Raw genomic sequence first — 16583 nt, 5'->3', positions numbered from 1 at the left:
CTAACTCAGCCTTCTATCTGTTTAACAGGTTGAGTAGACTTCAGATAAAATATATGGGACCAGAAGTGCTTCAAATTTTGGAGTATTTTCATATACCTAATAAGATATCCTGAGGATAAGATATCTGAGGATGGGAATTCAAGTATAAACATAAAATTCATTTCTACTTATAGGTATCTTATAGGCTTTTAGTAATTTTTGTATGCAGTCACATGCGGCCAAGTGTGAAATTTTTTACTTTTTAAGTCATATTGGCAATCAAAATATTTTAGTTTGGAGTATTTCAGTTTAGGAAGGCTTCTCCTGTACCTCCTAAACATATCTCAGTTCTTGTTGGCGCTGGCTTCTATCTCTTCAATATACACTAATTCAGGCATTGAGGTCTTCTGGATGACCCCACTTCTAATCTATGCTCCATAATTGGTTGAAGCAATCTTGAAACCTTCAGTTGGACTGCTGTTGTACCTTTGCCTGCAGTCTTCAAGTGGTACCCAGGATGAAGTCTGAATTCCCAAGCAAGGTGCAGAATATATTTTGTAATATGGTCATTGGCACCTAATTTTTTTATCCTTCCCCAAATCTGTTGTCTTCTGATTTTCACTCCTTCAAGAACATAATAACAAAATAAGTCCAGCAGTATTTTAGGAGCCTGACATACAGGAAAGAATCAGAGATCCTTGCCATTGCAAAGCTTACACTATAATAGGAGGAAGATAAAAATAGATAAACAGGACTGATGGCTAAGTAGATGGATGGGTGACAGATGGATAATGAATTATGGATAGTACAGATAAATGGATGATTTACAGGTATGTAGGCGATTGATTAATTGATGGACAGGCAGATGGATATTATAGTAAATAAATAGATGATGATGAAGAGGCAGGTAGATTGACAAATGAATTGATGCAACAATAAACTGATAGAATGTTAGCAGGTGATAACCACAATGGAGATAATAAATCAGGATAGTGAAAGGAATCTGTACACAGAGGTATAATGTTTTATAACCCTCACTGGGTAGTCAGAAAATGCTGCACAAAACCAGCAACATGTTAGCAAAGCCATGGTTAAATTAAGGGAAGGGGAGGGACAGGAAAGTATACATGAGGAAAGAACATTGTAGGGAGAAGCAACAACCAGTATCATAAAGAACCTAAAGCGACAAATGTGCCTTTGTGCTCAAAGATCACCAGGAAGCTGGTGGCTGCAGAGTGGTAGGCAGGTGGCAGATGAGCTCAGGGAAGTGAAGGGCTGACAGGCCACGTGTACAAGATTCTGTGCAGACTCCTGCTCTCAGTGAAATGAGAGGTGCTGGGACCTAACACATTTTAATAGACATGACAACTGCTCCATACACAGGAGGCTACTCCGAGCTCCAGGCGGAACCTTCATCTCAGTTAACTGCACTAACACATGCCGCACAAATTACAACAGGCTAGACTCTTCCCCTCAACTGTGAACTCTCATGGGTGACCAGGTCCTATTCCTTGTCGCTTTCGATAGCTATTGCTGCTCCTGCTGGAGAGCACAACTGTGAAGAAAGTTTCACCCAACCTTTTCTGGAACAACCACATTCCTGCGGTTCTGGATGCTCAGATGGATGTCCATGTCCCTCTGTTGGGAACCACGAGGAGCTGAGCTCCTCTAGAAGCACAGGGCTGGAGTCACAGGAGGGCCAAAGAAAAGTGCCACAGGTGAGGCCGAGCTAGGCCAACTATTCAGCTGAGTGAAGGCCTCATCTCCACCACCAAGCAGGGAGTGACACCAAGTACGAGGAAAACGGCGGAGACAGGGTGACAGAGTCTGGAACGATGGCAATCCTGAGCCTAAAGAGAGGCCCATCCTTTATAAAAGCTGTGCATTTGTGTGCATACATAGATAAGACACTAGCAATATCAAGAGAAGGTACTTAACAGAGATATTTCCCAGCAGGTTGACTGCACATGTATGTATATCCCAACTCTACTAGTCCAAACGGGCCTGTGTTAGGTGTTACAACAATTCTGCAATTGACTGAATATGCAAAGGCTGAATATGCGGACAAATTTCACCTATATCCCATCTTCAAATCTTTTCACAGGTATTAAAGGCCTCCTGAGAAGAGCCAAGAAGGCAGGAAGAATAGTGAAGACATAGGGATTGGTATTTTCTTAAGCTTCTCAAATCCGTTCTTCTTTGTGCAAATGATGCCTCAAAAGCTGTTGTATCCATGCAGGAAAGGCAGGTAGAAGGCAATTTGGGAAGTTATAGTTGGTGGTTTCTCATGCAAGTCTCTGCTAATGGCAGATGCCACTGGTACAAACTGGGTGAGTTAGTTTATCTCTCCTAACCTGTTCCCTGTTTGCCACATGGAATAATAACAACTAATACTAACACTACTACTAATAATATGTATATAATAACCACACTGATTATCATCAACAATAAGTGAGAACACCAGGGAAAACTATTTTGAAAAAGATAAAATATACTGCAAATGCAATCCAGCTCATTACCATCAGCAATCTGCATTTGACCTAACCAGGTAATCTAGTAAAAGCAGCAGCAACGAAAGTTACAGCTAATATTCTTTTACATATGGTAGTTCGGGCAGCAGGAAAAGGTAATTCTAATCCACATGTTAGAAAAAAAGTCACTTAAAAAGCAGTTACAATATTAATTGTAACTGTACTGTATATAACCGTACTATATATACTTCTGTTGCCAATAAATAAATAAAAAGCAAGCTGGCTAAGCCCAGGTAACCACTGCAATAAAAGTAAACTACCAAGACAATTTTTTTCAGACAGTGTCATAAACAGAGAGGAAATAATAAACACAGAACATATGCAAGTTTAGGGATTTTGCTTCTTCCTCTTTGAAAATTATCTTAAACAGAAATCACTAAGACTAAGAAAAATTATACAAGTAGTAACAATTGGCGATTCTGAAACCAGCTTAGCAATGTCACTCGCAAAAGTGAAAAAAAATTTGGTTTCTGACTTTCAGTTTCTTTTGTTTGTTTTTTTTTAAATTTCCTTATTCAGAACTTTTATTTTTTTAACTGCCTAGTGCTTTCCTGCAAGTCTTAGCAGGACTTGATAGAATCTACACAAACACGAATAGAATCTTTTTTATTAAGTAACTGTATCATAGGGGGAAAAGAAGTTTACAAAGACTCAATACTGAGGAGGAATAGGGACCCCTTTGTATTTTTAATGACCGTTTTGTCCATTATTCAGTTTCTTCATTTGTGACAAAGCTGTAAATAATGGACAAGACTGTCATTACAAACGGGTCCCTATTTACTGAATGGTGATGTCTACTCTAGGAATCCATTCATGTGTTGAGATGGGATGCTGTCACCTGTGGACAGCTCAAAGGTTTCCACCTCACACAGCTGCCGGGAACACACACCTGCTCTTTCTGTGGTAGTACCAGCATTCCATCCACATTCATGGCCTTACCTGACCGATAACGCTCATCTCGTGACCCTGAGGACCGTCGGCGGTGATAGCGGGAGGCAGAGGAAGGAGTGACAGGAGCCCGGCGTTCTTGAGGCAAAGCTTGGTCCACCCCTAGGAGGAAGGAAAACAGTGAGGTGAGAGAGAGGCTTCACTGAGCAGAAGCAGTCAGTGACTTCAGTGGGCACATCGTTTGCTGGAAGCCAAGCCCTGGCTCACTGCATCCCCGCAGAAACACTAGCACCTCTGGGAGGAAGTGTGTTTGGCATAGGGTGCCACACGGCTGGTGATCAGGAGGGAAGGAAGCAGAAGGGCAGCTGCTCCCCAACACAGGGAGGGCCTTCCTGTGTGAGTGCCACAGCCTGCAGAAAGAGCAGCAGATGTTCCTCAGGTCATCCACCTCCACCAGTGATGCTCAGGACACAGAGATGGACTCAGATCCTTTCCATTTAACAAGCCTACAGGTCATGCAAACTATTCAGTACATGTACAAGCATACTCATCAAAGTTCAACCTTAATGTAAATCCAAGATGATCATTTTACAATATAATTCAGGTAAATGATACTTGGCATACACTAACAGCCTTTTTTTTTATTCCAAAGTAGTAACTCTGGAAACGTACTCTATTTGATGCTAGTTATTTTAAGTTTATTTGAATATGGCTTCATTCAATCCACACAAATGGTATTAATACACATGTCCACAGGTTTATAATCCTGCTTCTTGAACGATACACCTCAGAAAATAAGGAAGGCTCCCTGACATCAACATGGTCATCACTATCCCTACTATCAGGAATAGGTAGGGACTGCTGTCTCTCTTTTTAAAGATTTATTTTATTCATTTGAAAGACTTAATCAGAGAGAGAAATAGACAGGACAGGGAGATGGGGAGAGAGAGAATCTTTCATTTGCTGGTTCACTGCCCAGATGTCTGCAACTGTGGGGGATAGGCCAGACCAAAGCCAGGAGTTGCTTCTAGATTCCCTGCATTTGTGCAGGGGCCCAAGCACTTGGGCCATCCTCCACTGCTTTCCCAGGCACACACATTTCTCCCCATGGTCAAACACTGACAATCTGGTGATAAGTTTTCAAAACAATTCTAGTTATCTTTCTGGAGTGCCCCATCCTTCCCTAAGCTCAGATGCCCAAAGTTGCAACACAACTACCATATCAGATTCCCTTTAGGCTCTGCCGTGTGTGTGTGTGTGTGTGTGTGTGTGTGTGTGTGTGTGTGTGTGTGTGTGTGTGTGTGTGTGTGTGTGTGTGTGTAGGATGGATTTCTTACTAGTGTTCTTCCATGCTTCCTTTTGCATTTCACTTGCTATCTTTGAGTGTCTTATCTGGTTTATTAGAGCACTTAGGATCAATAGAAAGCCATATTTGAAGACCCTGCAAACACCACCTAACATGATTGGATAGTCTGCCTAGATATGGAACTCCAGGTGAAATAATTTCTATTCACTGCCATTCATTTTTATTATCACAGAGAAATATTGCTTTGATACAACAATGGTTACATAATAAATAAAGACACAGGTCTTTTCACCTGTGTCAGCTTTAACAATCTCTCATTCCTACTGAAGGGGCTACAAGCCGATATTTCTTTTTTTTTTAAGATTTATTTATTTTTATCGGAAAGTCAGATATACAGAGAGGAGGAGACACAGAGAGGAAGATCTTCCGTCCAATGATTCACTCCCCAAGTGAGCACAATGGCCGATGCTATGCCGATCCAAAGCCAGGATCCAGGAACTTCTTCCGGGCATCCCACACGGGTGCAGGGTCCCAAAGCTTTGGGCCATCCTCGACTGCTTTCCCAGGCCATAAGGAGGGAGCTGGATGGGAAGTGGAGCTGCCGGGATTAGAACTGGCGCCCATATGGGATCCCGGGGCGTTCAAGGCAAGGACTTTAGCAGCTAGGCCATGCTGCTGGGCCCAGGGCCGATATTTCTTTCTGTGCCAGGGTACCACTAATTCTCCCAGTGGGCCTTTTATTTGGGATGCCCCATTTGTCCAAAGACAAGACTTCTGGTCTCCTGATTTGAGATTCAATATAGGCAAGTTTGCCACTCTGAGTTTGTGGCGGTGCTCCTATTTTGTGCCCTGCTTTCTAGCTCTGTCTGCTAGAGTAGTATTTCAAGCCTCTGTGATTTTATTTCTCTTAGAGACTAAGTCAGTCTGGAAGAAATGTAGAAGACATGGTCATGTGTTTCCTAGAGGCCCTTCTTTCTGTTCTGGATGAGGTGGCACCCATGGTGTTCATGACCAATTGGACCTATTGATTTTCTCCACTTTACTAAATGCAATACTACCACTTCTTTAGTTCAATACTGCAAATACTTGACAGTATTACCCCCATTCTCTGAGAGGGTTACACTTTATACACACATTTACAGGCATTTTAAAAGCAGTTTGGGAAGTTGGGTGATTTTAATTTAATGCTTGGCTTCAGTATCAGTGGTATTGCCTATCCAGTTCATTCAAATTAGCTTCCGGGATTACTTTAGCCTTAAACCTCCTTTTGGTGCCCACAGAGGATGCTGCATGGAGTTGCAGGCTCCTGCTTGCATTGTTTACAGACCCTTTTCTGCCCTGAGCCAGATTTGTACACAAACATCACGGATAGTGGCTCCCCCAGAGTGAATGCAGACGTTCCAAAATTTCCAACTTTTTGGGAAAAAATGTATAAAACTAGACAGAAAAACAACTTCAACAAGTCACTACAGTAAGATAGTAAAAGAAACTACAATGTTAGAATGCATGTTTCATTTGTTCATTTTCATTTGACCTCATTCTGAATGAGATGTGAGGTGGCCTTGGTGGCCACTTCAATAAAAATAAACATGCCATCAGATAAATATGCAGCTTTCAATTAGAATTTGATCTGTTATCACTGAAGGACTCAGAGATAACGGAGATATCATTCCACTTGTCCCTCGTAATGGGAAATGACCAAATGCTATTGCTGAGACAGATACCTCGCAGTGACATGAATGACACAAAACATGATTAGTAATACACATCATTGTAGCTAAATATCCACTGCAGTTGACCTCTCCCTTGCCTAAATATGTTTAATTTGTGAAACCATCATTGCAAACCCATTCTACTGAGAGACTCAGAAAAGCCAGGAGACTCACAACAGCAACTATGTAAGATTAAGAGAGGCCACTTAGGACAGGAGGTCACTTAGAACAAAGGAGTCCTAAGGGACATAGGGTGAGTGTCCCCAGCACATGACGCTCAGGAAGACGGAAAAGTTAATTACTCTCAGACAAAAACATGACAAGGATGGAGACCGAACCCTTTCTCCTAGAAACTTTATTAGGCACTTATGTGCTGGCCATAAGTTAGTTCCAGTGAATGGAGAAGCAAAACAGTACCATGGAGAGATCCTGTGTTTTGGAGTTAGTCTGGGACCGTTTTCCTGGTTCCACTAACTACCTGCAACCTGAAACAAGTTCCTCAACTTTCCCACAGTTCAATATTCCTCTCTCTATAGATAAAATAACAATGTCTTTCTATTATAATTTTATTTTACACATTATTTGAAAATTTTAAAGATTTTTTTTTTATTTGAAAGGTGCAGTTACAGAGAGAGAGAGGGAGAGGCAGAGAGAAAGAGATCTTTTATCTGGTGGTTTTATTCCCTAAATAACTGCGATGGCTGACTCTGGGTCGCAGTAAAATCAGGAGCCTGCAAGCTGCATTTGTTTCTCCCACATAGGTGGCAGGGGTCCAAGCCCCAGGGCTTTCCTGCACTGTCTTCCAAGGTGTATCGACAGGGAGCTGTACTGGAAGTGGAGCAGCCAGAACATGAACTACTGCATATAGGGATGCCGACACTGCAGGAAGCTGCTTAATGAGCTATCCCATAAAACCTGGTCCCTCCATAGCTTTACTGATGAGGAGACACAGGCACCAAAGCAGTGGCACTCCTCAGTGGCATTTTGACATCTGTCTGTAACAACCTTTGTATTATCCCTATCCCAGAGCACAGAACATTCCGGATCTACTCCCACTGCCCTGCTCCCCAAAGAGAGGTAAGGCCTGGGGCAACGCACTCCTGCTGCCTCTACTGAGGTTTAGCACATACATCCACAACATTTATTTATTTTTATGTGAAGAAAATATAACTTGTACCTTGAAGCTCTGACAAGGTAACTATTACAGCAATCTGTATCCAACTGTATTTTTAAAATATAGAAACAACTACAATTTTAGGTTGATTGCCAGGAATGAAACTTCAAACATTCAGATACTTTTGAGGTCATCTGACAGGTTATGCCTAAGGGGATTTTTATTAAAGAGGTAAACACATTAGAGAGCCAAAGACAGGCAACACTGGTCCCTGCTGAGCACTGCACAGCCCCCTCTCCCCCTCCCACAGGCAAGCTCAGGAAACCTTTGCCAATGAATGAGCCAGCTTTTTCCAGGATCGATTGGAGGATGGAACACTTCAACGTAAATATGACAGTGCCAGAGATTTTTATTTCTCTCAGAAGTAACAATGATATCACAAATAGGAATCCCTGAAAGATGTAGAGTACCCCAAGTGCACAAGAGCAAACGAAGACAAAAAAAAGCACAGGAAGTGAGATGGCAGAGTGCACAGCCCTTGTGCAGAGTCCATTCCCCTCTGTGACTGTTTAATTCCTATACATAGCCTTCACACACTATGTTTTCAGACATGCGAAGTGTGCAGGATCCTCTCTTCCCATGCCCTGCAAGTTTAATAAGAGCATGGGCTCCTGCATACAATCACATGTCACCTGCAGTTGGGATGCTATGGCTCCCATTGCCTCCCCTCTGTGCCTCGGGCTGCCCACCCCACCTGAATCCAAGCAAGTCCTGTAGAGTGTCATTGCTCCCTGTTATTTACAGAGCTAATCCCTACACGGCTTCAGTGGAACTGTGGATCCCCTCAAACCGTCCCTCACCTTCATTTCCAGATCTACCTTCCACTTGTTTCTATAGATCCGGTTCAAATGGAAAGACTCAATAGTTCTAACTTTTTGCCCCACCCATCATCCTTTGCACTTCTTCATGTGCTTGTCCTCTTTCCAGCTGTAAAAACTGGATTAAGCATAAGGGAAATGAAAACCGAAAAATAAACCTTTTATCAGAATGTCAATTAGTTTATTTCAACATGTAAATAAGAAAGCATTCACCAGAGAAAATCTTCAGCAATATACTCTGGTCAACCTTAATAATTCTTCAATTTCAGATTAGTAAATAGATGGAGAAGATCAGTTCTTAGGTGAAAGAGATGCTGGCAACATGTTAATCTTTATGTTAACCCTCAGACTAACACATGGGAATGTCATCCATCTATCTCTCTAATACAATGATATACTACAGGTCAGAAGAGGTCTTGGCAGGATAGATAATACTCTGAACCACCAAATGTTAACTATGCTTTTAAAAATAATAATAATTAAGACTTCTAGCCCTGGTACAATGGCTCAAGAACTTAATTCTCATCCTGCAAGCACTGAGATCCATTATGGGTGTTGGTTTGTGTCTCTGTAAATCTGAACTTTCCAATAAAGATAAAATCTTTTTAAATTTAAATTTTCTTTTTATTGGAAAGTCAGATATACAGAGAGGAGGAGAGAAAGAGAGGAAGACCTCCTGTCCAATGATTCACTCCCCAAGTGGCTACAACAGCCAGAGCCAAGCTGATCCTAAGCCAGGAGCCAGGAGCCTCCTCTGGGTCTCCCATGCAGAGGCAGAGTTCCAAAGCTTTGGGCTGTCCTCGACTGCTTTCCCAGGCCACAAGGAGGGAGCTGGATGGGAAATGGAGCAACCAGCACTAGAACCGGCACCCAAATGGGATTCCGGTGTATGCACGGTAAGAACTTTAGCCACTAGTCTACCATGCTTGGGCCGATAAATACGATCTTTAAACAAAATTAAGACTTCTAAATTCAGATAGGGAGAGAAACACTGGGAATTACAGCTTGCTATGAGTATTTTAAAAAAAGAAAACATGAGAGGTATGCAAATTAAAAACAGACTTTTGGGGACCCAGCACAATGGCTTAGTGGCTAAATCCACGGTCTTGCACGTGCTGGGATCCTATACGGGCACCGGTTCAGGGTCTGGCTGCTCTACTCCCCATCCAGATCCCTGCTTGTGGTTTAGGAAAGTGGTAAAGAATGACCCATGCACCTGAGATGCAAACCCAGAAAAAGTCCCTGCCTTCAGATTAGCTCAACTACAGCCGTTGTGGCCACTTGCAGATTGAACCAGCAGATGGAAAATCTTTGTCTCTCCTTCTCTCTAAAAATCTGTTTCCAATATAAATAAATAAATCTTAAAAAGAAACAGATTTTTCTTAAAGTACATGGCTATAAAAAATAAAGTTAGCAACAAGTGGAACCATAGAAATGAAACAGCTCTACAATGAAAATTATAAAACACTGATGAAAGAAATTACCAAGAGTATAAAAACTGAAAAGATGTTCCTTGTTTATTATTTATTGGAAGAATATCACCAAAATGTCCATACTACCCAATGTAATCCACAGTCAATATAATTCCTATCAAAATGAAAATGACATTGTTTGAATTTTTTTTTTAAATCAGGCCCGGCCCAGTAGCCTAGTGCCTTAAGTCCTAGACTTGTACATGCTAGTTTCCCAAATGAGTGCCAGTTCCTATGCCGACTGCCTCACTTCCCTTCCGGCTCCCTGTTTGGGACCTAGAAAGGCTATGGAGGATGGCATAAGGCCTTGGAATCCTGTACCCACACAGAAGACCCAGAAGAGGCTCCAGGTTCCTAGCTTCTGATTGGATCAGCGTAGTTCCAGCTGTTGCAGTCACTTGGGGAGTGAACCAGAAGACAGGAGATCATTCTGTTTCTCCTTCTCTGTGAATCTTTCCAATAAATATAAATAAATCTTTTAAAAAAAAATTGTTTAGGGCCTGGCACAATAGACAAGCAGCTCAATCCCTCGCCTTGAATGCGCTAGGATCCCAGATGGGCACCGGTTCTAATTCCGGCAGCCCTGCTTTCCACCCAGCTCCCTGTTTCTGGCCTGGAAAAGCAGTCGAGGATGACCCATATAGCCTTGGGACCCTGCACCCACACAAGAGACCCAGAAGATGCTCCTGGCTTTGGATAGACTCAGCTCTGGTCGTTGCGGCTGCTTGGGGAGTTAACCATCGGTTGGAAGCTCTTGTTCTCTGTCTCTCCTCCTCTCTGTATATCTGCCTTTTTACAATAAAAATAAATCTTTTAAAAAAATTGTTGAAAAATCCTAAAATTCATGTTAAATCACAAAGACTCAGAACAGCCAAAGTTACCTCAGCGAGAAAAAAAAAAAAAGACAAGACAATACTGAATTTCAAAGCTGGAATTATTAAAACCACATAGTACTGGCACGAAAAGTGATAATATGCATCAGTGAACAGAACAGATAGTGCAAAAATTAAGCCACACACATACAGCCAATTACTTTTTTTGGCAAAGAACAAAAACATTTACTGCAAAAAGGGAAGAATGGAAGCAGTTCCACACTTCTTACCATATACAAAAATCAACTCAAGTTGGATCAAAGGCCTGACGTAAGACCTGAATCTATGAAACTGCAAGAAGTAATCACTTCAAGATATTGATATCAGTGAGCTTTTGGATAAGATCCAAAAGCATAAACAAACAAAAGTAAAACAACTACCCTTTACACATGCAGATGGCGACAAGAGAAATTTTTAAAAATGGGTGATGTTGAGAAAGGCAAGATCTTTGTTGAGCAGTGCCTCCAGTGCCACACGGTAAATACAAAAGTGAAGCACAAGAGCAGACCTGATCTCCACAGTCTGTTTGAGCACAAGACTGGTCAAGCCATCAACCTCTCTTACGCAGATGGTAACAAGAACAAAGGCATCACCCGGGGAGAACACACTGTGATGGAGTACTTGGAGAAGCCCAAACAGTACATCCCGGGCACCAAGACGATCTGGCATGAAGAACGAGAGGATAGACTTGAGGCTGCTCTCAACAAGCTACTAGAGTAATGGCTAGCCACTGCCTTCCTGATTACAAAACAGAAATGTCTAGTGACATGTTTGTGTGCACCATAATTAAATTCTTCTACGCTAGAATTTAGATCATGAATAGCTGACAGAATATTTTTATTATGTAGTATAATTGTCTTGTGTGGTTAAGTTAGAAAAAAAAAAGATTTAGTTCATTAAAATTTGGGTAGTAATTCCAGCTCAGTCAATGTTCTTCTTCCTGTTCTCCTCTGCTAAGGATATGATTTGACTTAATAAATGTTCAAACCTCTTCTAAAAATGGTGAATGCCATCTCAAAATCTGTTGGGAGGCTGTATTTATATTTAAATACTGGGGAAAGCTCTTCACTGTCTCAAAAACCATGTTAAGACTCAGCATGCATTCTGGTTTTTGTTGTTTGCCTGCTAAAAGCCAGAGCTGAGGACACATAAAATTGCTTCCTACTTCTGGTCTTACGTATGTCAATCTAGTGAGAATTTCCTGAATCTAAACTTCTGCCTCATGGAAAGGCATTTTAGTGTGGTTGATACATAGCAATGAAGGAGTATTAATCACTTCTTACATTTGATAGATGATCTTTAAGGGCAGGCAATTTTAAAGGTAGCACGACCAGACAGAATATCAAGTGAAACTTTACTTTTGATTTCTATACCACATTAGATTAAATTAGAATTCAGGATTGGAAACATAAAATTGGGGAACTAATACACACTTGCCTTCAGTAATGGTGTTTTTGCAAACTCATTGGAAGGATGAAGTTAGAGAAGATATGCCATGAGCGTGAAATTATAAATAGTGTCATCACAAGACAAGTAAAAACTATAGACCAAAAATTTTAAAAAAAGGAAAGCTAAAAAAGTGGAATTACAACAAATATAAAAGCTCTAGACCGCAAAGGAAGCAATACAGTTTAGAGATATCCTACAGAGCTGTAGGAATATCTGAAAGGTAACTATCCCACAAAGGATTAATATTCAGAATATATCAGAACTAAAAAAACTCAGCAAGCCAGTCAATGCAGTTAATAGGCAAATGACCCGAATACAGAGTTCTCAAAACACAGCTAAAAATACATTTAAAAATGCTTAATATGACTAATTATCAGGGAAACACAAATCAAAACCACAATAAATCATCATGTCACTGCTGCTAGATGGCTAGTACCAAAAGACAGGAAGTAGGACCAGCAACATGGCATCGTAGTCTAAGCCTTCGGCTGTGGTGCCAGTCTCCCATACGGGCACAGGTGGCGTCCTGGCTGCTCTACTTCTGATCCAGCACCCTGCCTATGGCCTGGGAAAGCAGCAGAGGTTGACTCAAATCCCTGGCCCCTTGCACCCACATGAGAGACCTGGAGAAAGCTCCTAGCTCCTGGCTTTGATCAAGCCAGCTCCAGGCACTGCAGCCATTTGGAGGGTAAATCGGTGGATGAAAGATTTCTGTCTCTCTTTCTATAACTATGTCTTATAAATAAAAACAAAATATATTTTTTTAAAAAAGAAAGTAACAGATGTGACAAAGATCTGGAAAAAGGAGGAAGCGCTTATACACTATTGGTGAGAACATAAATTAATGCAATTTGCTAAGGAAACAAAATAAAAACTTCTTACAAAACAACATACAGAATTGTTATGAAATCCAGAATTTCCACTATTGGGTATATAATGAAAGTCATAAAATCATTGCATCAAAAAGATTCCTGCTCTATCATATTTATGGCAGCACTGTTCACAATATTCAAGATATGAAACCAACCGAGGTGTGTACCATCAGACGAATGGATAAAGAAAATGTGATAGACACACAGTGCAGAATATTACTCACACATAAAAGAATGAAATTCTGTCACTTTCAGTCAAATGGATGACATCATGTTAACAAAACAAGTCAGACATAGGAAGACAAATAACATATACTGTTCTTCATATGTTTACCTTTGCATATTAAAGAAAGGAAAGAAGAACATACCGCATTCTGAATACAGAATGATAATTATTAGAGGCTGGGAGAGGTAGCAGGAAAAGGAGTTTCGGTGATGGGCACCAAGTGAGTTTGATGGAAAAGTAAGTTCTTTACTGTTTACACAGCATAATGGAGAAGCTGTAGTCCACAGCAAAGTAATATACCTCCAACCCTCCAGCCATAAATATCAAAGAGGAGGAAACACTCCCTCACCCTGCTTTCCATCAGTACACGTCAAGTTCAAGAAGTGAAATATCATGGGGAAGCCTATAAAAGGCAGACAAAAGCATAAGGCATTTCAAGAGAGAGAAGACCTTGATCCAGCTTCAGGTCACATTCCAATTATGTCATGTGCACAAGAAACATTGTCTTTGAACCTCAGTTTCCACATGCTGGGGGTGTGGGGAAAAAGACAAAGCGCACTCGTGAGTGACATTAGTTCCCAGCATCCTCACAGTGTCTCCTGCCTTTCTCCCTCCCACCTGAGAACAAGTGGACAGTGCAATAGGATCTCAGGGTCCTACAGCAGCTTAGCCACAGGGCGAGCGCTAGATACTTTGTGTAATTGCTGGGGACTTTTCCCTTCCATATTTCAAGTCTGTCCAGAAGCAGATTCCAAACGCAGTCCCATTAGTTTATAGTGTTTAAATATGCTCCCTTATTCACAGGCTCAAGCACTTATTTTCAAGATATATGTAATCAAACATTTTGGCAGAAAGCAAACGGTACTGTTGCATGTATAGAAATTTACTATCCTTGCTCTTGATTGACTCAGTTGAGAACACAAAACAGTGTGAAACAAAATCACAGCAACGTTAGCATCTGCTTCAATCAAATGAACTTAATTCTTCCATTATTATCGCTAGGTCTCTTTCATGGGTGACATTTGTCATAAATCACTATACACTTGTTTAATAATCTCCCTACGGCAGTACTTCTCCATGTTTGTTATCTTGTACCTCGCAGATTTTTCACAAAAATACACGAGCCAGTCCAAAACAGGTGCCATCCTCACTGCTGGGTGATTACACCCACTCAAACTTAAGAAACACCCCATGCAAGTGGGTCCAGTTGCCGGTTAGCATCTGGGACAAGGAACCTGTTAGGAAATGTCATTAAATTCAGGAGGAAATTAATCTGATCAAACCTATGGAGGCTTAAAGATAGAAAAATACATATTGGCTAATCAAGAACAGGTGGTCATGTATGGCTGATGAAAAAAAACAAGGTTCACCTAAAATACAGGTAGTTTATCTTTGCTGATGAAGTTCACTTCCTCTAGAAATTCAATCTGGAGAGAATTTATTCTAAATCACAAATAGGCAATACTACTCTAAATACTCACATTTATTCTCTTCAGATTTGTAACCTTACATCTTTAATGCTCATTTATCTTGGTCACAAGGTGCACCAGGACTTGGGAAATTTTCCCGAGATAGGGTAGGGACAGGTCACATCACACGCATCAATACGCACGGCATCTATGTCCAAGCAAGAATATTCTGTCATGAGAGCATAAGCCTTATAGCAAAATGAAAATACAAACTCATGTATTTGCTACTAAAGAAGTACAGTATAGCTGTTAACGTGAAAAATCAGAACAGACCAGTGCTGTCAGCTTTATTTTCTAAAGATAATGGGACAAAAATGCCACCTGACCCACTTTTCAGAGGGAAAAAAAATCCACTTTATAATGTGAGAGACAGAGAAATACAGAGAGCAAATTCCCAATCCTGATTCACTTTCCAAAAACCTACAAGAGCCAAGGAGCTGAAGCAGGAGCTGGGAAGTCCATCCACAACCCCCAGGGGGATGGCAGGGACCAGGGACCCAGCTACTGGATCTATCCCCACTGCCTCCCAGGGCGTGCATTAGCAGGAAAACTGGGTGCAAGAGTCAGACTGCGATCAACTACTGGTACCCCACTGTGGGTTACGACTGTCCTAATCAGAACAACACCTGCCCCAACTCAACTTTATCTTTTTAAAATACAGGAACAGTTTTCATTTCACACACAGCTGACATGCAAACAGGCCATTTTCTCCTGCACATTCCTCCCATCTTAGTGGGAGAATCCACAGGTGTGTTTCAGGTGATGTTCTCTGGGTCACATGAAGTGGCCACTTTGAATCATGTCCAGTAATGGAATTCATGTCAGAACAGCTCATTTTCAGTGAAAGTATTGGATATTAGAATGTTCAAGCTGAGATCTAAAATAATAATGATAATCAGATGTGACTGATTAGAACATGCCCAGACTAAAAATCATGGTATTCTTGGACATTTCAGCCATTAACACTTCTGTATCACCAGTCATCATTTTAGTTTATCCATATTAGCAATTAAAAAAAGAAACCACGAGCACATTGAGAAGTTATTTTTTGTTTTCCATGCTGCTTCAGGAGTTGGACGCTGTTCTTTGGCATTTACCTTTAGCTGGGCGAGCTCTCTTACTCTAAGCACAACAAAACATGAGGCCAGTCTTGCTGCTCACATCCCTCATGATGTGAGTGCAGTGTAGGGGATAGGAGGCAGGAACTCAGGGGTCACAGAAAGTGAACCACTGCCCCACTCTGCTTCCTATAATCTTGTGCAAATTAATTACCTGACCATTCTGTAATTCACCTGCCTGTCTGGGAGATGAATCGACCACTGCCTCCCTGTCTACCCACCCACTGGTTCAGCAAATATCTGCTGGATACCTTCTCATTGTGTGTGAAACACTGGGCGTGCTCAGACAGTTTATATCTCATTGCAAGGGGGGCTGGGGTGGAGCACTGACTATTCAATGACAAACATCCAGCCACCGTGGTGGTATTTCAGAATTAAGAATGTCACAAGGCTTGGAACTTGGGCCTGTCCTAACAGGACCACAGGAGAAAATCTCAAGGAAACAGTGTTTAAACTGAGCTTTCAACGGAATCCCTAACATGGAGAGCATCAGGAACTCTCCAGGGAATCTTGCTGCAGGAAGAGGAGCTGGAGGAGTTGAACAAAGGCTGAGGGTGTGAGGGCGGGGTAACAGTCAACAGTTAGACGGAACTGAATCAATCCACACTCCAGCGGGGGGAGGGGGGAGAAGGGGAGCCTCTACGATCTCTGGCACGGAGCATGGAAGAATCCGCATTAACCATGAGATGCTCCCTCT

At 41.5% G+C, this 16583-nt stretch overlaps 1 protein-coding gene across 1 annotated transcript in view; it reads right to left on the bottom strand.

Moving 5' to 3' along the window:
• DIP2C (disco interacting protein 2 homolog C) overlaps nucleotides 1–16583 on the bottom strand; it is a 377029-nt gene that overhangs the window by 143420 nt on the left and 217026 nt on the right. The window contains exon 3 of the mRNA XM_040967822.1: nucleotides 3450–3560. Coding sequence (XP_040823756.1) covers nucleotides 3450–3560 — 111 coding nt within the window. The remainder of the gene's footprint in view (nucleotides 1–3449; nucleotides 3561–16583) is intronic.

Source organism: Ochotona curzoniae, unplaced genomic scaffold, assembly GCF_017591425.1.
Source record: "Ochotona curzoniae isolate NIBS_2020 unplaced genomic scaffold, NIBS_Ocur_1.0 scaffold_4683, whole genome shotgun sequence".
NCBI classification, from domain to species: domain Eukaryota; kingdom Metazoa; phylum Chordata; class Mammalia; order Lagomorpha; family Ochotonidae; genus Ochotona; species Ochotona curzoniae.
Note: the sequence above shows the minus strand (reverse complement) of the source record. Positions and strands in the feature narration are given on the sequence as shown.